Raw genomic sequence first — 24,704 nt, forward strand, 5'->3', positions numbered from 1 at the left:
GACTTCACACTTTTACAGAAATCACAGCGAAATTGTTCTTTCAGCACCCCTACAAGTAACTCAAAGCCTAAGACCCCCACTCATGGTACCTGCTGTACTAAAATCAGGTTTATTAAGAATTTGGAGAGATTTCAATATGCCATATATTTTACTTTGAACCAAGTTTTCCTAAATAGAAATCTAAGAGGTTTTCTTTATCAATGCCTTAATCAATGACTTACTCAATCAGTCCCCGTACGATTTTTAATGTTTGTAATGTTTGAAGACCCACTACGCATGGGGCATTTTGGCTTTAAAACCTTCAAGGAAGCAACAAAGTGTTTTCAAGACATAACCCAAAATGTCTCATTTTAGTGCTATTTTAGAGGGGATAGAGGGAATAACCAACGCACCGTAAGAACACAGGAGCTGCTCGCCTTTAGGATGTTTGGCTTCTCCTGACAGTTTTTGAGGACCTGAGATGAGACCACCGATGGGTCTCGTATCTCCTGCTAAGTCTCTTGGATTACTGCCATTCCAAGTCCCCAGCCATTCCATTCCCAAAGTGCAAATATACAAAACTTGTTACTAGGCTCTCTCGCTCTCAGAAACACTTATTTCCAAGATTATTTATATTTCACATTATAAATATGTCTCAAAATGTACTCCTCAAGCAGATGTTACATCTGCCTCGGGGCACATGTAGATATATGTGCGGTGGAGATTTTTAATTTTAATAACAGGACTTACTTCTTAAAAAAGCATAATAATTACATAAACGAGCCAAACAGGCAAAAAAAAAAAATACTTTTTTTCCAGCAATTTTACACAGAAAATCTTTAAAACCTGTGGGGGAAATGGGGACCAAGAAAGCAAGAGGATAGGGTAGGGGATTCACAAAATAAGGGCACGTGGACTAGGAGAGAGAGTAAAATCCCAGAAAGGGTTAAGATAGCTAAATAGGGTTAAAATAACAAAATTTCCTAAGTCTTCTATGAGCCTCTCCTGGTCATTCTGTCCAACGAGACAAACATATAAACATTCAGGAATCACATTTCCAGAAAAACCCAGTTTACTTCTGACTTCGCAGTTATCCTGTTGAACGTTCCTACAACTCCAACATCTTCCATTCTTCCCAAAGAAATTGCCTTCTAATTAGTCCCTAATATTAAGTATGATTGCCTATAATTTAGAGGAAGAAATTGGAGCTCTGCAGCCCGGTGATTGTCCAAGGACAGGGAGAAGACAAAACATAAACAAGCCACAAATTCTGGAATAAGCCTCCAGAAGAGCACCATTGTCTGATATTTATAAGGTTATTAGAAAGTGGCTTTTTTGCCTCTGGGATGAGTGACTAGATACATTGGACAGCTGTTCTGCCTAAAATTCTAAATCATATTATTGATTTATGAATAAATTAAATATACTTGTAGATTACTTGCACTTAGAATGTTCTTTAAGTTACCTGGTTTAACGTCGTTCCTTTTACAGGCTTTCCTGGAGAAAGGGGCCTACCTGGAATGACCGGACCCAAAGGAGACCAAGGAGATATTGGACCACCTGGCATCATGGGAATTAGAGGGTTAAAAGGTAAACTTTTTTTTTTTTACGGATATACCGTATGTGAAATCCCATTTTTATTATAATGAGCACAATTAATATTCATAAGCTGCTAACAAATTGCTGACTTGATCTGGTTCAGGGCTGGTTACATCTTGATGATGTTAGTCTGCCATGTGAAACAGGAGCGTTGGGTACGTCAAAGGTTCACTGAAGGTGATAGGAGTTGAATAAGAGGATAAGCTGAGAGCTGTACTCTGGAGATGTTGCTGAACACATATTGGGGTCTTGTTTGAAAGTGATGTAGGAGCTGTACATCCATACCTGAAGCGCAATTTTTGTGATAAAAAAAACACAAAATAAATTACTACCACAAAGTTTGACAAAGGATTGTAGTGGTGCATGGAAAGGGTTAAAATATCAGCATTTGAAATACCCTGGAGTGTCTAGTTTTCAATAACATATGAATTGATGGGGTAAATTGCATTGGCCATCTTCCAAGATACCCGAAAAAGCACATGGGGGCAGAATGACCAGCTTTGGAAAAAAATGGTTTTGAAATAGCAAAACGCTACTTGTACTTATTGGCCAATAACTTACAGAAAAAAAGCAAACAAAAAAAAACCATTGGGTATTTCTAAACTCAGGACAAATAGTAGAATCTATTTAGCAGGTTCTTTCATTAGCTCTTTTGGATGAGTAAAAGATTTTTCAAATAAAAGTGAGAAAAAGTGTTTTTTTATTTTTCATCATATTTTATTATTTTCATACCTGGGAACTTTCCGAGTTTGACCCAGAGATTGCCGGGTGAAGCACCGCTTCTCCGGGTCAAGACTCGAATCCTCTGGGCCGCGGGAGCGGGGCCTTGACACGCCCCGCTCCTCGCCCATTTTCCCTTGAATTAGGGGTGTTTCCAGCAGGCGTCAGTGGGAACTCCCCTGACGTAAGCGGGAGGTCCCACTGATGTCGGTGGGCGGTCCCGCTGACGTCAGTGGGCAGTCCTGGCCGCATCCGGCAAAGGAAGGCTCCAGGTACCCAGAGGCCAAAAGTTTCCAGGTATCATTATTTTTTATAGGAAATTAGATAATATGATGCCATTAATTATTAATGCATTATCTGTGCGGCTCTGTGAGGTAATTGCCTCGTGTCGGCAGATGGGAAGGGTTGCAGCGATACACAGAGGGTATAATGACAGGGCTCTATTGCTAAGCAGCACCAGTGTCTTATTTAAGGTACTGTTCCACTTGGACAAAAACATTAACCAAGCTTTCTAGGACATTGTATTCCTTCCTCTGAAGGTTTAACCAAATAAAACACAGAACCTATCAGTGCCGGATATTGTGACGTGACAATTAAGTGATCCCAGCAAAAATTCTGGATTAACCAAAATTTTACATAATTAATGAATTTGTGGGCTTTCAACAGTAAAAATCAATGATGTTTTTAATGCTACATTTATTCTCTTCAGAATAATTACGGCAGATCTGTTGCCGGTTCTCACCTTGACATGAAGCGTCATTCATCTGGAGATACTCTGACTCGACGTTAGATGGAACGGCATCTTTAATGCGTGGTTAAAGAAATCCAATCCCTAATTAAATCATTGTCTGGGATTACGTAGTAACCAGAACAAATAAATCTTGTGTATTCTCGGAAGGTTCTCCCGGCGAAGCCTCTGAAATGTCGGATCTGTTACATTTTAACATGGAAAGAAATCACTACATTGTTTTTAATAATTGCAAATAGTCGGAATTCTTTTCTATTAGGATAATAAGATAATAAGTTTCCTGATAATAACAGATCCCCCTCTGGCCTCGCATGAGAGAGAAACAATTTCGAGTCTGGCTTTGCCACCAGAATTTTCGAAACTGGCAACTCTGCGTACAATCAGTGCCTGCGGAGGTGAGCTGGCAAGTGGGGGGCATTTGCCTCCTGAGCTGCCCAGATTTTTACATTTTGGGACACTGGCTGTGTGTTTTAGTTGCAGTTCCACACATAGCCACCAGAGGGCTTTAGGAAGCATTTACACCTTGATTGTATCCTTTTTTGGTTCCGTTTATCCAGTTTAGCAAATCGACAGGAGGGTTTTGTGTGTATTGAGGACCGCTGCTCCATCCTTCATTAACCCTATGTCTTGGGACAATAAATTCTTGGGGCCTTTTGATTGTTTTTGCCCCCTCTGCCACAGGTCTTGAAGATGTCCTAACGATTAATTGAACAAAACAAAAAGCAATGTATCATTACGTCCGAATTTGAGAAAGTGCTAGATGTAATGGCATAATAATAATAATAATAATAATTATTATTATTATTATAATCTGCTACTTGTTAATGTTGACATCACTGTAATTAAAGCAGTGATGTCAGATTAAGTGTGTTCAGTTGAAAGATACCTTTTATTGGGCTACCATAGAAAAAGATGTAAAGCTATCGAGACCTCGGAGGTCTCTTGTTTAGATGGAAAGAGTGCAAAGCAGCAGCAACATTTGTATTAGTTGTTACTTTGCCGCTTTTTGTTCTGACCCCCCCCCTTTTTTTACCGAACAAAAAGGTCTTTATAAAATATAAGGTTTTAGTTTTTTTAGAATTTCTCAATGTTGTTCTCTGAAACGCGAGGCCGCCCCCCCCCCCCAGCGGGTCCCGCTCTTATCTTATGTTTCCTTCCCGATCTCTCCTCTCTCTGTTGCTCAGAACGTTGTTCATCTGCATAAACGGAGGGGAACGCGGCTTTCTGCATTAATGGAGGAACGGCCCAGCTCACCGCCAGAATTCTGAGCAGCGGGCAGTGCCAAGGGGGGGGCGACACCAGAGAACGAAAACAACCCGTCTGCCTCTCTGCGGCCAGAATCATGTTTATCCGATGAAAGCTCTTCGTCGCGGGGCGCCGTGTCATACCGCGGTGGGGTGCAGCCTGCCCCGGCCTCCCAAAACAGATGGGGAAGAATATACTAATTGTAGGCATGGGGTGTTTAATAATAGAGAGTCTGTCCTGACAAAACAGAACAGAATTTGGTTATTTTAAAGGGAAATGTTCATCTTTGACTGGCCACATACCTGCTAAGTGTCCTGTGTTTAGAGCGACAGTCCTGACTTTTAGGGCACTGCCCTGCATAGTGGGGCTTATAGGCCAGGTCCTCTGATCTCCTCTGACCACCCCAGGGAGAAACGGAGGTCATTAACCTCTGCCACCTCTGCCTGAAGGCAATTCCCTCCACCACCCTTCCAAAGAAATAATACTGAGGGCACAGTAACATATACATGGTTCAGGGCTTGATTTTATGTGATTAACCCACTCCATCTGTATCACAGATTGCCACCAGCCATCAATTACCCCAAATGTTGTAGGTTTTGGGCATCCCAGGGGTCATATTATTATTTTGATTACAATATAAGGTAAATTAGCGAAGATTATCTTATTTTTCTTAAAGAAATGGTAAAAGTGAAATAAAAAAGGGGGACATGGTGCGCGCATTTACCACGGGCTGGGGTAGCCGAGGCATTTCAGGAAGACTGTATGAGTACGGCGTCAGCTCGAAGGCAGCATTATCTAAAAAAACATCATGATGGAGATTCTCTGACCCAAAGGAGTAGTTTGTGCTGGGACTTGCTGGCCAGACCCAGATAATAATAAACCCCTGCGTACCCCAGCCCCAAACCCGGTTTTCGGTACTGAAACTCGGCTTCCATGACCTTATGGTAGAACTGGATTATGCCAAATTGGTGCCTTTGCTCCCAGTATGTTATGGTTGATCTCCCTGCTTGAATACAGGTGACTCAATTAAGTGTATCTTTAAATTACGATAAGTCAAGGTTTCCATGGTGACAGGCATTAGAGCCGTTTGGGTAATACATTTGGCGAGCCGCTTAATAGAATCTATTAAAGGGTTAATATGTCAAGAGTCTACGGGTCGGCTCATTTAGAAAGTTCCCGGGGGCCGCAGCGTTCCCCAAACATCTGTTCTCAGCTAAACACCTTCGACGATTGGTTTGAAGGTCACCATCTAAGTAAAAGATGGACGCGTCTCCCTTTAAGCCTCGTGATTTAGAGATGATTAGGTTTCGGAAATCGGAGGAACCCAGAGGAGTTCTCAACGTTCTAAAAAAAAAAAAAAAAAAAAAAAATCCGTCAAAAATTACAATTCCCGTCTCTGGAAGAATTTAACAGAATTCTCCAGAGTGAACGTTTCCTTTTTGTCATTCGATTCACACGATAGAAGCCCCAGGAGATTTTAAAATTCATACATTTATGAAATCGCATACTTGCCAACTTTTGCCCCTAGTGTCTCGGGACAGAAAAGGGAGTAGGCGGGGTTATACAGTTTTGTGTGGCTGCACCTACTTTAGGCTCCACCCCTTCCATATATATACTGGGTGTCCCGAGCTCATTTACTAATTTTTCTGGCTGTGTACGTAAATGCAACGCACTGGGCATCGACAGAATTTTTATATCGGGACAGACCCCCCAAAAATAGGACTATCCCGGCATATTCGGGTCTGTTGGTGAGGATGAAATAGTTATTCCTAAAGGAATGTAAACTCTTGCTTGATATTAAAAAGCCTCATTGCAGCTCTATCCCATGCGTGTTTAAACTCCCTCTGCTGGGAGGCTGCTCCACTTATCCACCACCCTCTCGGTAAATTAAATACAAGTGCTTGTAATCATAACAATAAAAATCAGCTATGACTGAAGGTTGCTGGTTTTTATAGCAAACAGAACTGGGTCACATAACTGCTTGTTAGTGGGAATTTATGGAACTCGAGAATACGGAGAGGAACTTTGATCAGAAATGTATTTTTTTTTAACTTTATTTTTCACTGGAGGCCATCAAACACCTCATTAAAAGAAACAGGCGCACGAGGCAGGCCTTAAATCATCTCCAAGGGAGAGGCCGTGGCGGGAGAGAGCTTCCAGTCGCTAAAAAGCCCTAATCTGGCAGCGATCACTGAATGGAGAAACAGAATAAGCAGGATACGCGAAGTTATACGATTTCAACATAGAAAGATGGCCGCCGCGTTCAGCCCTTCCAGAGCCTCCATAATATCATATATCAGAAGACGCCACCGCAAGCTTATGACCATACCTGGGAACCTTTCCGGCTAACCGGAGCTCAACCCTTGCGGGAATGTGGGTAGGAGGTCCCGCTGATGTCAGTGGGCGGGGAGTGGGGCGTGTTGCAACTCTGCTCCCGCGACCCAGAGATTCCCTGTAGTGACACGGAGAAGCGAAATCCAGAGTTCCCAGGTATGACATCATGACTCTGCCTGTGTAACGTGGACCGCTAGCCCGTTAAGCCCAAACGTCTATAATTTTTGTAAAAAATCCTTGCTTCTGTATCGACTGCAATTAGAAGGCTTCAGTTATTATTTATAAATTATTTATAATAAAAAAGATCCCCGCCAGCCAATTAGTTTTACTAATTACATTCATTAACGCATATAATGTAAGAGAGACAAGAGACCATAATCTAAAACAAGAGGGTCAGAGGCTGAGACCTCCGTCGGTTTTACAGATCCCTGGGCTGATCAGAGGATCTTCCCAATCGAAAAAGTGGGACAGTGTGGTATCTATGGGGCACAGCGCCCCAAAATCATGACTGTCTCATGAAAATCGGGACACTTGGGAGGTACCAGACACTGTCTCAATATGCGCACACTGTTAATCTTTAATTTAATCCACTTGTAAGTTTTTTGGATACAGCACCTGTTAGAATAATGCTATTCCTGTTTAAAATAAATGGGGGGGGGATTTTTGGGGCGACACGATGTGTCCAACCAAATTTTAGGATACCGATGTAAATACCGATTTTAGGATAAAGTTGTAACTCCGAAATGCCCCACTGCGTTCCTGAGCATGATTGTGATGGAGTCTGGGTTGAGGAGCTTGATGTGGATAATTACACTCTGATCCCACATCAGGAAATACATTGTAACGCACACATGTTCCCCCTATCCCCGGGTGAATCAAAGGATTCCGTTTTACATACATCCTGTCACGGTTTGTTAAAGTGACTCCACAAAAACAGTTCGGAAACAAACAGAATGTCAGAACCTTTTGCTGCAATTCCAAATATTTAACAAGAATGAATAATGTTTTAGTCGGGGCTTTCCATCTACTCCGCTAAAGATGCCGTTCCACTTAAAATGAAACCTAAACTGCTCCCTGTCTTGTGTGTCAAGCAAATCAATTTTAGCGGTTTTATTTTCATTTTATTCTTTCCTCTGAGGGTTTAATCACATAAAAAGGCAGAAATTTCTAAAAAAAAAAATATATATATATATATATATATATATGAAAAAATTGTTTATATGGCAACAACCAATGGATGACTGCTTTTTTGTCACATGACAATTAAGTGTTAAAAATAATTAAGTATAAAAATATTTTTACATGATTAAAGAATGACTCCTAGGAAGGGTCTTCACATTCACCAGTACTAGGAACGATGTTTCTAATAAAAAGAAAAAAAAATCAGCAATCAGTCAGTGGAACAGTAGCTTTAAATAGATAAACAGCACTAAAAGATGGGCACGTGTTGCGTGTTGAGCGCCCTGGTTGCATGTTTCCTCCATTTGGCCCACTTCACCTCCTACTCTCCGTTTATTTAAGGCTGTCTGGGGCTAGCCCTGCCCCCCCATACACAATTAGCTTTTTGTGGACATAAAAGTACGTCCCGAGGGGTCTGAAAGGGGTTAAAATAATGCTCAATGGTGTCCCCGTATCTCGCTAAATAAATACACAAACTATAAAATGACGGAATGTTTTTCCAGGGCCGCCTTCTGTTTATTTTGACATAAATATGGATTTCACTCCAACGCGTGTTTTGCAGGAAAATGTGTCGAGCAGATCTTTTTTATTCTTCTGGATGTTTCATTCAGTTTACAATTTATGTGCAAAATGTTCTAAACGAGATCCGGAGCCAGAGGAGCCGTCCGTCCGTCCGGCCCCTAACCTTGCAAAAGTCCAGACCAAAGGATGTTTTTCGTCATGAAACACAGGTTGCTGATGTTTCTGACCGGGCGACGGTCTCGCCCACTCTCATGAGACAATTATCTTGTTACCCTGTCGCTCTCCATCCCCTGCCCCTTGCTGCCCCCTGTGCCAGTCCCTCCACTGGATGCCCGTACCCTCCAAAATTAAATTGAAACTCCTGACCTACAGACAAGGGACAGGGTTCCGCCATCCTGCGGGTACAGGAGAGAGTGGTAGAAACGTGGAGCAGCCTCCCAGCAGAAGTGGTAGAGGGTAATACAGCGAGGGTATTAAACATGCATGGGATAGACATACGGCTCCTGAATCTAAGACAAGACCAACGACTGATTAAGGTTTGAGTCTTTACAGCAGGAGAAACGGGCGACTATATATATATATATATATATCCATACATAGCATCGTACCTGCTTACCCTCCGTCCACAATAATTTCCTATGGTTTAAATCTACCCAAAAGACATAAATATAGTCGTTTTCACTTAAAGTAATTCCTGCTCTTGTGGCTTCTTATGAAAACATAATTTCTCCGCAAGAGCCTCATTACAGCTCTAATTTTTCCACATCGCAAACGCTCTCTCGTAATCCCCTGTGTTTTTTGGAACCGCTGCGTATTCCCATACCGCGTGGTGAAGCTCTGCCATAATCCTCAAGCCACAGAGGGCCGGGCTGGCCAGCTACCCTTTAACAAAAGAAACCAGTGAGTGAGAATGAGACAAATGTGTCTTCATTGTCCAGAACCTGATGATTAACATAGGAAGCCTCCTCGGCAAGGAATGTATATCAAAGTACTTTAATACGCATTCACTAAACCTGCGGAATACAGTTACTTAACTTTGGGAGAAGCTGCAGCTCCCAAGAGTAAAGCTCAGTTCAGAAACCATATCCCAGATGTGAAGATAGGATGATGGCAGTGCCAGTGATGGCCAAATAGGAGACAAGTTGGGTCTGATAACTTGAAGAAGGTTCATCAGGAACAACGTAGATCACAAGACTGAATCAAAGTCACCGGAACACGTTGGGTCTGGTACTGTGGATCATACAAGGAACAAACTGTATCAGCATATGGAGGGACACCAACAAAGGGCACGGTCCGAATGAAGACCCCGTGTTTAACAGCCTAACAGATTCCATCAAATCATCCAATCGCCTAAAATCCCAGAGAATGTTCCCGTTATTGGTTAGATTTAGGTATACTCTTTATTTAAAACCGTTTCTGGACTTGGCTCCTGAGGACTCCCCAGAAATCTCGACGTATTCTCCCTGGTAAAACACTTTCTAATTAAATAAATATAGGAGAAAAAAAACTCACGGAAAATAAGAAAAAATAACCCGGTAAGAGGACGTCACACAGGCACACGTAATGTCTCTAGTGTGCGCTCGCAACAGGACATGGTCTGGAGGCATGGAAGCGGGCCTCCTCGCTGACGGAGGGAGACAGAGATGAGGGGAAGCAGTGGGTCGTCGCGATGTCCTCTCGCGGACACAGAAGAATGTCTCTTCCGTGGACTTTAGTTTAGCGCCATTGATTTGCTGATGGAAGCAGCCAATCAGTTGCAGGAAAGCTCTTGTTGAAATAATTTCAATCTCATCAGATGTACCATTTATCAATCTAAGGCCAACCAGGTGGTCATCACAAATGGAAGATATGGGACAATAACCTTCTACAGATGGAGGGGCATCAGGAATAAGACATTATATAAATAAATATTAATAATTGATGAAATTACTCTTTGCAAACTCAAATGTTCTTTCCTTATCCTTCTTAATAAACTCCAGCTATAGCCTCAGCCTAAAGAAGCAAGAACAAGACATTTATATTTTTGGGTTAAAATTATTTTTTGGGGAGGGGGTCACACCTTAGTCAGTCTTTTGTCTCATCAGGAGCCATATTCTAGTTGCTCCTTTGTAAAAAAAATATTATAATGAATGTGACTGGGGAGCCATATCTAAGAAAAAAAAAATAATAAAAACAAATTTAATCTGCATACTCTTTTTCTCCTTGTTTTAATTTTTTTTTATATATTTTTTAATATAATGAAATAAAATAATTAAATATTTAACTATATATTAAATATAACTAAAATAAGGAGTTTTGCTTCAAATTAATTTAATTTAATTCGTATACTATTCCTTATTATATATATATATATATATATATATATATATATTTATTTATTTTAAATAATAAAAATTAATTACATATATTTTTAATTAAATATTAAAAATAACTACAATATATTATATATCACTACTTTCTCCAAAAAACACAGAGGATACATACACTAGACGGAGATAGTTAAACACGGACTTATTTCTCCCCTGTATAATCAGCTGCCAAGAATAAAAGATGGAAAATACACAGATGTTTGGAGCAAAGTTTTTAAGTATTTTTTTTCTCTCGTCATAGTCAGGAAAATGAAGAGCGGAGCACGTGGCGGATGGAGGGAGACGTCAAGCAGTGTATATTTTCTTATCTTGATATAGTGCAGCTATTGTATTCAACACATGGTCCTCAATAATCAAACAATACACAGAACCGCAGCTTCGGGGACAAAAGGGGGGAAAAAACAGGGAGTGCCCCCCTCTGGGGCATTTCACTCTCACTGTCTGAGCTCTGATTAAAACCTCCTTTAGATTTAAAATAACAGCGCATGAATTTCGTTTCCCCTCTAAATACAGACAAAAACGAGAGTCGTTAGTGAAAGATCCCCCGGGGCCAGTTATTATCATGACAGCCCCCCGGGAACGAGATCTAAAGATTTTTCATGTGATTTCTGATATCCTTTTAATGAACGTTTTACTTGTTTTTACTAGTCACGTTCATTTTCAAATTTGCCCTGATTACGGATGTTGCATGGAAATCAGACGCAGTGATTGCAGAACCCTTTCGAATGAATGAAGGGTTAAGTCAATCGGGAAAGCAGCAGTGATTTTCCATACCTCCCAAGTGTCTGTTTAGTATGTCTAGTCCTTCTTTGGTCCCTAAACCACTGTGCCCCTCTTTCCTCTCCTGATGCACTCTTTCATCCTCTGTGCCCCTCTTTCCTCTCCTGATGCACTCTTTCATCCTCTTTGCCCCTCTTTCCTCTTCTGATGCACTCAATCTTCCCCTGCCCCCCCTATGCCCCTCTTTTCTACGAGCTCAGAATATTTGCTGCATATGAGAGCATGAGAGGGCTCTGGAGCCCCCCAATAATGCCCTGTTTGGCGATCAGACACCCTGTAGTGCCATTGTTGAATGAGTCAATTAAAAAGGAGATCAGCGACCTGCCCAATAACATCATGGAAGGCCGCGCCGAGTCGGTTTTCTTCCTTAAAAAGCAGAGCATCGCGATATGACATCATATCATGACAATGATGTGATGGGGAAAACTGGTGGTGCCCTTCCTTAGATCTAGGGCAGCGACCAATATAAATACCCCACTCTGTACACCCTCCTGGCATTTCAATGGTTAAACAATCCAGGCGCTAAGTGGGCTTTTTACGAAGACAGTAGTTTGTGTTACTTAAAGGAACTGAGTGAAAATCTCACCTCATTGCATTCAACAATTTATCGCAAACGCGAGCCGCATTATTACTTCATTCTTCAGAAAGCACTTAATACCATTAAATAAATAACTGCTATTTGTAACAATAACGCGAACGCCACTCATCTGCTTCTCATCAGCCCCGCCAAGCTCTCTGTGCGATTGACCAGCTGAGATGCCCCTTGAGAACAATATTTTGTTTTAGGAGTTCAATGGGAAGAATTTCCTGCGTTCCTTATTACAGTTTTCTACTTAAACCTAAACAATATACTATTATATGCTATTATATATTTGACAACCAAGACGATGAATGGGTAATTGAGAATACTGGGTGAACATTCCATCGCCTTCATGTGGCCAGCTTCTCCTGTAGGAACGGCTGAGCCAGTCCTGAATAACGTATGGTTAGATTGATCTATACATTATACAGGGCCGGCTCAGGCTTTCCCGCAGGAGAAACTCCCTGGGGTTGGCGTTTCATAAAATGGAGTTCATTCAGGGAGTTGAAGAACCCCCAACATCTCGACCATCATCTGGTTCCATATGTTGTGCAGGACATACATCTTAAACAGGTCACGCGTTGTTGACGGTAACCATGTTAGTCCAGTGATTATAAATGCCAAAAAATCACAGTATTGTCGTTTGTGATCATACTTCTTTATTGGGCTAGGATTTTGTTTTTTGGACAACTTTTCAAGAGCATCAGACTCCCTCTCTGGGTTTGACCTGGAGCCTCGGGGTGAAGCCCTGTATTCCAGGGTCTCCGGGTCACGTTCTTCTTTCCATATAGTTAATGGAGTGATTCGTACAAAAGATGAAAGAAGGTATCTACCTGCGGATTCATCTTAAATTAAGTTTTCTGGCAGACTATGATCTGTACCCCCGGCGGCTTACCGGCTCTGCAGCTCGCAGGCAGATCATCATTTCATATCGTAATAATACCATGTGACGGGAGCTGACAGCGAATCACCATGAGCTCACTTTATGGCACATGTGCGGGATCAGTAACCGTTTAATAGCCTTTAAAATGGGTTCCAGGGGAGAGGTTTCAGCGACGCGTCTATCCCGCTCTCATCTTTACGGAGTGATGGTTGAATGTTAACAGAGTCAGGATGCATCTCTTAGGGATTGCTATTTCTCTGGACTCTTAGGGATTACTATTTCTCTGTTTTGATTGTGTATTCCTATAAAAAAGGTGCTTTATGGGTTAAATTACCAGTTTTATCCATATTTCAGGGTTAGATAGTTTGCCACCCATGCCTTATGGGACATACCCCAGGGGGCTCAATAAGAAGCTGCTTAGAGAAAGAGAATGGATTATTTAGCCGATGTTGATAGCTTTTATTGGACCAACGTTAAGTGTTAATGTAAGTTACACAAAGTTACCCCAACACCTTAAATAAACTCCCCATTAAAGTTAACCCCAACAATCTGATCCGGGATGGGGGTGACTTGGAAAAATGTACTTTTTATCAGGATTTTTACATGTTTGGGGAAGGTCTCAGCTGTCAGTGAATATAAATATGCAGATTTATTAAAATACACATTTTGCTTATATTATACTTGTTTGCACTTCTTAGACTTTTCTTTATTATTTTATTATATTAAGTTTTTATTATTATTATTATTTTTCAGGTGAAAGAGGCCAAAAAGGAGAAAAGGGTGAAAAGGGAGATAGAGCGGATGCAGGTAAGAGAACCAGATCGGCCCTCTATGAATTATAGCTAATTTTGGTTCTATCTGTGTGATGATTTGTTGATATTTGTTTAAGCTACACTTTCTTTGCTTAAAGAGACACTCCAGTGTCCCAGGCAGCCTTTTAAACATAAAAAAATGCAGAGTACTTTTGTACCTGCAAAAATAACTTATTTACCTTTAGGAGAAGCTGCAGCTCCAGAGCTTGATGAGACATACACTTACCCAAGCAAAGTGTTATTTCTCGGTCATGTTTCTAATGCTGCATTTTGGGTAATTGTTAAACAGAGTAGGTAGAACAGCATCTTTCATCCCTAGACATCCCTTTATAGGAAAGGTATCGAAAAATAGTTGCTTTACCCAAACACAAACATTGGATATGACCATTTAAGCCCGAGACTGGAGATGCCTACGTGGCCCCGACATATTATGTGCATCTGCCAGCTGGATATGTGCGGGCACTCGTTACGTTTTTATCATCGTGGATACTGTCTGTATCCAGCCCAGAGCCATATACTGCAGGACCTGTCCTGCTGCTAGGTAGCCAGTATCGGTATATTTGCGGCCCTTTTGGCCACTAGCCCACCAGGCATTTCCTAGATGGCCATTCTGGGTCTGGTCCGGGGGGGGGCTGGCACCTTCTGGCTTGGGGCACAGGTGGCACGTTTTGGCAAGAGGTGCAAGCCAAATGGCGGCATTAGCCCACTCCCCGGTAACTCACATATGCACAGGCACACATTTTTAAAGCATACACTCTCTCACATTTACACAAACCTACACACTCATATTTACACATAAAGACACTAACACACACTTACACACTCATGTTAACACATAGTGCCTCTCACACTCTCACACATTCATGCTAACACTTAAACATACATATTCATGCTAACACTTACATATTAATTCCCACACACAAACATACTCCCTTCCTCCCTTAACCTCTCTCTCTCACCCCCTCACCTGACCTGCAGCTTTCTTTCTGGCCGCTCACACTCTGGGCAGGCAGCCTCGCTTTTCCCGTAGAGTTTTTGCATTCTTTGTCAACGGCAGTAGTCCTATAGAAACTCTTAAAGTAAAAAGATGCAGACAGTGGACGTTTTATTCTTCGCCAGATGATCAGATTTTAAAGGCAAACGTTTCTTTTATTTGTGGGAAGTTAGGAACGAGCGTGCGTGGTAAGCTTTTCCGTTAGATAAAAGCTACGCGATGATAAAAACTTCCAGTAATTCTGTTTTCTTTTACCAAATAAATTCTGCGTTCTCATGCAGGATATCAGTTCCCTGGCGGCCCGAATTACTTGGTAGAAACCCAAGCCCTGGACTTATGTATCTTCTCGGAGACTCATTCCTGTTTGTTTAGCCTACAGACGATAGAGAAGGTCTATGGGAAAGGACAGTCTGCGGTAATATCTAACCGCGGCTCCAACTGGGGGGGCCAGACCTTCATGGTCAGTGTTGTCTGTCCTGTTATCGTTAGTCGTGGACGCAAGATGTTCTCCTTCAGATGATTTGAGGAAGGGGAATTTGAGCCGCGTCATTACACCATTAGCTGAGCATGTGGCCATCGTCAGTAAAACATTGTTGGTTTTTCATTGGAGGTATTCTAAAAATTGTAGAAAATGCCACTTTTTCAATACTGTTTCTGCCCAGAGGTTTCAGCACACAGATACATTATCATACGTCCCAAGTGTCCAGTATTTCATGAGACAGTGCCAGTTTTCATCTACGAAACGCAACTATTTGGTTTAAATGGGTGATATATGTTAAGGGAGATATGAGATAACAAAGGGTTAAAAAAAAGGAATATTATTTTTTTTTCGCCTGGGAAAGTTCTGAAAAAACTGAAGACAGTCCCCACTATTCTACCCACTCCCCAGGGGGCCTGCTCATCATACAGTGATCAGGAGGCAGGACTCAGCCGCCCGGTTTTCCTGATCACACCATGTGAGAGGATAGCGGCACCAATGCAGATCGGCACATGAGCATCCTCATGATATTTAAGGAGACGCAAAGCTCGATTTAATGACTAAGTAATTGTTTCCCCAACTCTTTCATTTTACCCTCATGCAATTCCTTTCATGTCACATTTTAGTTTTAGGCCCCAGAAGGGGCATTGCTGCTGAGCTCCTGCCTTTGGACAACCACTGATGGTGGACCTCTTGGTTAGGAGGACCTAGGATGAATGCCTGGTCTTGAGCAGATGACATTAGATGGCCATTAATGTATTGAGAGGCAGGAATGGACCGTCACTGTGAGACGGTATGCTTGAAGCAGCCAATCAATGGAAGCATTTTCTGTACATGGTCACGGGGGTCTTAAGAGACCTCCACCTGCAGCAGAGATGGCCTATATCACGTACAGAGATATGTGTTTGGCAAACCACATCTCCTGCGTGCAAAATGCAAAAGATGGAGGTGGGGGAGGGGAATCTGCAGAACCCCCCGAAAATGTGAAGGGGCCAAGCATTAAAGTGCATATGATGGCCGGAGTATCCCTTTAAATACCATAAACCGTCCCGTGTCTGCATTTCACAGTCTATGCGAGGACCTGATGTCTAATCTCGGTTCTTTTTTGTGTTTTGGACTAAACTCAACCAAATACCCCCAGGCAGCCGAGCTGGAATTATTTCCTTTTGTTTAATGTTCTGTTTTCCATCTTCTCTAGTGGCTTTATTGAATTTATTTTCTTTTGTTAGTCAACAATCGTATATATATATATATGTATTATTCAAATATACAAACACTGCTTTTGGAGGGTTTTTTTCTTGTTTTTGGCTAGGAAATGGTGAAAAATGTTTGTTTTGTTTGGTATCTAATAGCTAAAGTCAAACCAAATGTGATGGGCTGTCCGTATTATTAACAGAAATGTTCCACACGAATGTTGAAGAGAATGCAATTCTGATGCTTTTCTATAGGAAGGACTCTCGTGGTATCTATGTTTGTACATTTTCTTAAGGTAGACACAAAAATAGAAACTATAAAAAAAAACCAAAAAAAACTATACTTTCGGCACATAAGATAGGAGTTCCTGATGGCCAATAAGCTGCAGCTGCAAGATGATGATGTCAACGCACATCATGGGGATAACGAGGCGGCCCTGGCACTTTAAGGGCGGTGGCCGCCCCATGACGTAAGTGCAGCACCTGATCTACCGCTGGAGCGGTACATCGGATGAGAATAGGGCTCTGTCTGCCGGCAGCCCGCCGGCCATTTGCCTGGTGTGCCAGATGGCCCGTCTGGACTTGCAGCCAGTTTTCTAGCTTCGGCATGGCAAATAGCTGGGGGGGGGCAAGTGGTGGGGGGATTCTGCTGAATCCACTGAAGCGAGATTTTTTTTTTGCCCTTTACTAATACCCACTAAAACCTCACCTTGAATACACAGTATAAAAAAATGGACCACAGCACATAAAAAATACATTACTGGATTGGAAGGGATTCAGAGGCAGTTAAAATAATTCATATTTTATTTTATTTTTTTAATTTGGAAAAAGGCGAAAAAATATAATATAATAATATATATTATATCAAGTTTTTTTCTGAAGAGAAACACTAAGACCTTTCAAGGCACAGAAGATAAACTGATTTATGGGCATCCTTTTTTTATACTAGAAATGGCAGCCAAAATACAGAATTTCACTTTTAAGATGCACTCATCTTAAAATGTCAAAAACGAACATACACGGCAAAATTAATTTCTTCCCTTAATTGTGGAATGATATCGAAAACTATACTTTGAAATAAACTTTTCATCAACAAATTGAGGAACTATTTACAAGGCAAGGTCTTTCTTTAAAAATCCCGTTAATATTCAAGCATATGTATAGATCAAATATAATTCCCAAGGTAGAAAGCTTTTCTAGTTTCCATTTTTTTTAAAATGTATTTCCATTTTTATTCTGGCTGTTATTTTGGCAATAATATTAAAAATAATGAATTTTATTATTATATATATAAAAAAACCTATTGATTCTCAAAAAGAAATCTATTAATAAATATGATGAAGATGAAAAAAAGTTCTGTGAAAAAAGCCATGGATCAGAACGAGTTCTGTCCAATTAGAAGCTCCTGTGAAGCCTTTCCATACGAAACATGTGCGTCCCATCTTTCATGCTAATGTTGAGAAAAGAAAACGCAGCAAGGGTTGAAATCTATTTGGGCGCCGATCCACAAGGCTGCAAAAAAAAAAAACTGCATATATTTAAATGAGAAAACAAGTTTAGGCGAGGTGCCACGTTAAATTATTCTCACGTGCTGAATTAGATTTTTTCGGTGAATAAATGAAAAAAGCCAACATGGGCTCATGTACCGCATGGAAAATGTGGTTTTCTTTTTCTAAATTAAAATTATTTGATAAAATACAGATTTTGGACTGTGGCCACAAAATAAAATTTAGTATTTTCTTGTGTTACATTTAAGGTGTTAAAAATAAAATTGTCCTCTTTTACAACTAGAAAGGAGAGCCAAAGGGAATAGTTGGGAACTGTCTCCGGGTCAGTTCCCTCTTTCTCCGGGGAGGGAAGCATCATTAGGTCACGCCCACTCTCCGCCCACTTCCTCTCCTGCTCCCTGGCTATTTGAGGTTGTCTAGGGCTATTCCCGCCCCATCCAGGGTTAGCCCCGCCTCCACGTGTGACTTACCCCGCCTCCACATGTGACTAGCCCAGCCTCCAAAAAGTCATACCACCCAAGTGTCCTAGTTTTTATGGGCAGTGAGGATCAATGGCTGGTTGGGGAGACCTTCTAATCCCCCCTGACTGGCTGTAAAATCAACCTCATTACAACAAAGTAAACACCACATGGTGACTCTTTGAGTATGGTGGGTTGTGGTCCTGTCCTGGACCATGCCCATGTGGCGTTTGGTTATACACCCCTTGATCCTTTCTTCCTATAGCCTCTTTCTTCTTAGCAATTGCCAGATATTCACGGGCATTTCCTCGGAAGAAAGGGGCTACAGGAAGCCATACTCACCCAGTTTGCCTCACCACCATACAATGTGCAGCTGGATATGTCCAGCTGCACATTGCTTTGGCAAGAAAACCTAATGTGCGACTGCACATATCCAGCCATGGCAGCCACCAGATGTAAAGCACAAGGGCCACCTTGTTACCCCCACTCCGGCCCTGCTCCCCTGAAAATATGGACTCCTCTGAGCCGGTACTCGCTATAGGGCAAACTAAGTGTTGTCTGGTCTCGTCCTTTGTTGCAAATACTTTAACTCCGTATCCTAAGTATCTTTATTAACTATCTTTCTTAGTAATGTTTCTTTATTTTTAGTATGTGTTTGAAGCCATCGATCATATTTCCTGATTCACATCTTTAAACAATTTAGAAGGAATTTTTCCTGATTTATCAACATAAAGTATACCTGGAAAATCATCATTATGATATAAGTGGTTCTAAAAAAAACCCAGTTTGATACATTAATCATTAACCATTAAGGTTTCAGTACCTCACGTATTTAATAGATGGAAAAGAGAAACCAAAAAAAAAAAAAAATTTAAAAACAAGAAAACATAATTCCAACATTTTTAATTCTTAGAAGTGGAACCTTTAAACTATGCCCAAAATGGGTGGATTATACACGTTATGTCTACAGTATTGCAGCTGTTTCCCTTAAAAACACTTCAATAGTCTCAAGCCAAGAAATTTGACAAAACTAACTGGTGGTCAAGTGAAAATCTAAAGGTACAAAGGCTGCGTTATCATATTCAATAGATGCCGTAATTCATAGGCTGGGTGAGGAATATACAGGATATAACGGGTTATAAGGACGGGATTAGTTATACGGGGGGAGAGTATATAATATATAATATGAGGAATATACAGGATATAACGGGTTATGAGGACGGGATTAGTTATACGGCCGGAGAGTATAATATATAATATGAGGAATATACAGGATATAACGGGTTATAAGGACGGGATTAGTTATACGGCCGGAGAGTATATAATATATAATATGAGGAATATACAGGGATATAACGGGTTATAAGGACGGGATTAGTTATACGGGGGGGAGAGTATATAATATATAATATGAGGAATATGCAGGGAGATAACGGGTTATAAGGACGGGATTAGTTATACGGGGGAGAGTATATAATATATAATATGAGGAATATACAGGGATATAACGGGTTATAAGGACGGGATTAGTTATACGGCCGGAGAGTATATAATATATAATATGAGGAATATACAGGGATATACTGGGTTATAAGGACGGGATTAGTTATACGGCCGGAGAGTATATAATATATAATATGAGGAATATACAGGGATATAACGGGTTATAAAGACGGGATTAGTTATACGGCCGGAGAGTGTATAATATATAATATGAGGAATATACAGGGATATAACGGGTTATAAGGACGGGATTAGTTATACGGGGGAGAGTATATAATATATAATATGAAGAATATACAGGATATAACGGGTTATAAGGACGGGATTAGTTATACGGCTGGAGAGTATATAATATATAATATGAAGAATATACAGGGATATAACGGGTTATAAGGATGGGATTAGTTATACGGCCGGAGAGTATATAATATATAATATGAGGAATATACAGGGATATAACGGGTTATAAGGATGGGATTAATTATACGGCCGGAGAGTATGTAATATATAATATGAGGGACATACAGGGATATAACGGGTTATAAGGATGGGATTAGTTATGTGGGCCGGAGAGTATATAATATATAATATGAAGAATATACAGGGATATAACGGGTTATAAGGACGGGATTAGTTATACGGGCCGGAGAGTATATAATATATAATATGAGGAATATACAGGGATATAACGGGTTATAAGGACGGGATTAGTTATACGGCCGGAGAGTATATAATATGAGGAATATACAGGGTATAACGGGTTATAAGGACGGGATTAGTTATACAGCCAGAGAGTATATAATATAAAATATGAGGAATATACAGGATATAACGGGTTATAACTACGGGATCAGTTATACGGCCGGAGAGTATATAATATATAATATGAGGGACATACAGGGATATAACGGGTTATAAGGACGGGATTAGTTATACGGCCGGAGAGTATATAATATATAATATGAGGAATATACAGGATATAACGGGTTATAAGGATGGGATTAGTTATACGGCTGGAGAGTATATAATATATAATATGAAGAATATACAGGGATATAACGGGTTATAAGGATGGGATTAGTTATACGGCCGGAGAGTATATAATATATAATATGAGGAATATACAGGGATATAACGGGTTATAAGGATGGGATTAATTATACGGCCGGAGAGTATGTAATATATAATATGAGGGACATACAGGGATATAACGGGTTATAAGGATGGGATTAGTTATATGGGCCGGAGAGTATATAATGTATAATATGAAGAATATACAGGGATATAACGGGTTATAAGGACGGGATTAGTTATCCGGGCCGGAGAGTATATAATATATAATATGAGGAATATACAGGATATAATGGGTTATAAGGGCGGGATTAGTTATACGTCCGGAGAGTATATAATATATAATATGAGGAATATACAGTATATAACGGGTTATAAGGACGGGATTAGTTATACGGCCGGAGAGTATATAATATATAATATGAGGAATATACAGGGATATAACGGGTTATAAGGACGGGATTAGTTATACGGCCGGGGAGTATATAATATGAGGAATATACAGGGTATAACGGGTTATAAGGACGGGATTAGTTATACAGCCAGAGAGTATATAATATATAATATGAGGGACATACAGGGATATAACGGGTTATAAGGACGGGATTAGTTATACAGCCAGAGAGTATATAATATAAAATATGAGGAATATACAGGATATAACAGGTTATAAGGACGGGATTAGTTATACGGCCGGAGTGTATATAATATATAATATGAGGAATATACAGGATATAACGGGTTATAACTACGGGATCAGTTATACGGCCGGAGAGTATATAATATATAATATGAGGGACATACAGGGATATAACGGGTTATAAGGACGGGATTAGTTATATGGGCCGGAGAGTATATAATATATAATATGAGGAATATACAGGATATAACGGGTTATAAGGACGGGATTAGTTATACGGGGGGGAGAGTATATAATATATAATATGAGGAATATACAGTATATAACGGGTTATAAGGACGGGATTAGTTATACGGGGGGAGAGTATATAATATATAATATGAGGAATATACAGGATATAACGGGTTATAAGGACAGGATTAGTTATACGGCTGGAGAGTATATAATATATAATATGAGGAATATACAGGATATAACGGGTTATAAGGACGGGATTAGTTATACGGCCGGAGAGTATATAATATATAATATGAGGAATATACAGGGATATAACAGGTTATAAGGACGGGATTAGTTATACGGCCGGAGAGTATATAATATATAATATGAGGAATATACAGGGATATAACGGGTTATAAGGACGGGGTTAGTTATACGGCCGGAGAGTATATAATATATAATATGAGGAATATACAGGGATATAACGGGTTATAAGGACGGGATTAGTTATACGGCTGGAGAGTATATAATATATAATATGAGGAATATACAGGGATATAACGGGTTATAAGGACGGGATTAGTTATACGGCCGGAGAGTATATAAGATATATTATGAGGAATATACAGGATATAACGGGTTATAAGGACGGGATTAGTTATACAGCCAGAGAGTATATAATATATAATATTAGGAATATACAGGATATAACGGGTTATATGGATGGGATTAGTTATAGGGCCGGAGAGTATATAATATATAATATGAGGAATATACAGGGATATAACGGGTTATAAGGACGGGATTAGTTATACGGCCGGAGAGTATATAATATATAATATGAGGAATATACAGGGATATGACGGGTTATAAGGACGGGATTAGTTATACGGCCGGAGAGTATATAATATATAATATGAGGAATATACAGGGATATAACGGGTTATAAGGACGGGATTAGTTATACGGGGGAGAGTATATAATATATAATATGAGGAATATACAGCGATATAACGGGTTATAAGGACGGGATTAGTTATACGGCCGGAGAGTATATAATATATAATATGAGGTATATACAGGGATATAACGGGTTATAAAGACGGTAGTTATAAATGCCAGAGAATATATAATATGTAGCAGGGACCAGGCTTTTTTTTACCAGCATGTCAGTTGACAGTAGATTAGCTGTCAGTATGCTCTTTTACTTTTTTAACCTATTCCTCCCCACCCATATTAGGCAGCCTGCTTAAAGCAGTAATCAGATTTAATTTTTACACTTTTTCATAAAATGTATAGCAAAACTACAACAATTAGCCTCGCATTTTTCAGGGAATGCTTATCATGTGACACAAAAGTAGTCACTGTTAAGTCGTTGCCATAGAAACATTTGTTTTTATATGATTAAGCCTTTAAAGGAAAGATTAAAATGACTGATCCGATAAGGTTTATTTGCTGAACATCCTAGAGAGCGCAAATAATATTTTGTCCAAGTGGAAAAAAACTGGTTCTTTTCAACCCAAAATATAAATGAATGCAGAGAACCTGCTCAGTATTTGGAAATGTATCTCACAAATGATTCATGCTGTTATTGTCAGATGATCCCACCCCGGCATTATTAACGTGGTTTTGGTGTAATTTTGCGTTCCAGATGCTGGCGGAGACGTTTGCTTCACATAAATACTCTGTAAATAGCATGTCCGTGTTACACGATCTGCAAGCGATTAGATCTGGAGCCTCCTCCTCGTTTTAGTTGCTCGTGTACTCTGATTATATAATTATACTTAGATTAAAAATGATCCGAAATCCATTTGTAGAGGGTAAGTGTCCCGCTCCCTGCCCTGTGGGCAAAAGCGGTTACGTGACGCCCTGCGATTAGATGTTAAGGCATACCTCCCAGTTGTCTTGGTTTTCTTTGGACAGTCCTGATTTCCCGGGCTCTGTTCTGGGTAGCTGCCCCACTGTACTGTTTTTGGATCACGGGCCGGTTGCAGAGGTCCTCTGATCTCCTTGCACTGGCCCTGGAAGCTGTAGAATCAATGTATGCTTGTGTTATTGCAGAAGAGATCTCCATTGTAGCTTCCACATGGCCACCTCGTGATATTGGCAGCTGAGCACCACATAGTAGCTCTTCAGGATAAAGTAGGTAGGTGGTCCTGCCCGACCGTGGCTTTCCCCACAGCTGAACTGATTACCCCTTCGAGTGCCAGGTTTAGGAACGCGTATAACTAAATACAAACCATCAAAAACATAATATTGTTCCCTATAATTTAAGGGACATTGTGACATCTCAATCACTGATCCCTGGATGTTTTTTTTCCAGTATGCCAGCCAGCTGATCGCATAAAACATCAGCTGGCAACATTCTTACCTCATTCTTTGCCTCATTCTTATCATGGTAGCAAGCAGCCATATTGGCTGCCTGCTCCATGGACCCAAATGCTTCTCCTCTTCTCTTCTCAGCCCACTTTCCCAGCCACGTATCTCCTTCGTAGCTGGCATTCTTGGAGTTAAACAAATATGTAGCGCTAATAACCCAATAAGTCACCTAGAAACTACTCTGTGGGTCTACACCCTTCGCTTAAAGTCAAAAAGTGAAGCTGGATAATTTGGGGGCAGATATTAATTGATGGCTTGCACGCTTTCCTAATGGGTGGCCTAACCTCTCTCTCCTATACAATGAGATAATCGGGCACGTCACATCGATCACCAAACTAAACGAAATACACGTTCTCGTTAACATACGCAACACCAATTAAAAGCCCAGTTTTTCTACCATTATGTACCGTTCTTTGTCATGGTTGCATCATCTATATACATTTCTATAAAGGAAAGTCCTGTGTATATAATGAAATTAGGTCGAGTTTAAACATTCGCTCATCTGGTGCTC

The 24,704-nt window shown here is 40.5% G+C and overlaps 1 protein-coding gene across 1 annotated transcript in view; it reads left to right on the top strand.

Annotated features, from left to right (window-relative positions):
• SCARA5 (scavenger receptor class A member 5) overlaps positions 1–24,704 on the top strand; it is a 96,688-nt gene that overhangs the window by 56,461 nt on the left and 15,523 nt on the right. Inside the window, exons 6-7 of the mRNA XM_053460614.1 lie at positions 1,471–1,569; positions 13,692–13,745. Coding sequence (XP_053316589.1) covers positions 1,471–1,569; positions 13,692–13,745 — 153 coding nt within the window. The remainder of the gene's footprint in view (positions 1–1,470; positions 1,570–13,691; positions 13,746–24,704) is intronic.

Source organism: Spea bombifrons, chromosome 3 (genome assembly GCF_027358695.1).
Source record: "Spea bombifrons isolate aSpeBom1 chromosome 3, aSpeBom1.2.pri, whole genome shotgun sequence".
Taxonomy (NCBI): domain Eukaryota; kingdom Metazoa; phylum Chordata; class Amphibia; order Anura; family Pelobatidae; genus Spea; species Spea bombifrons.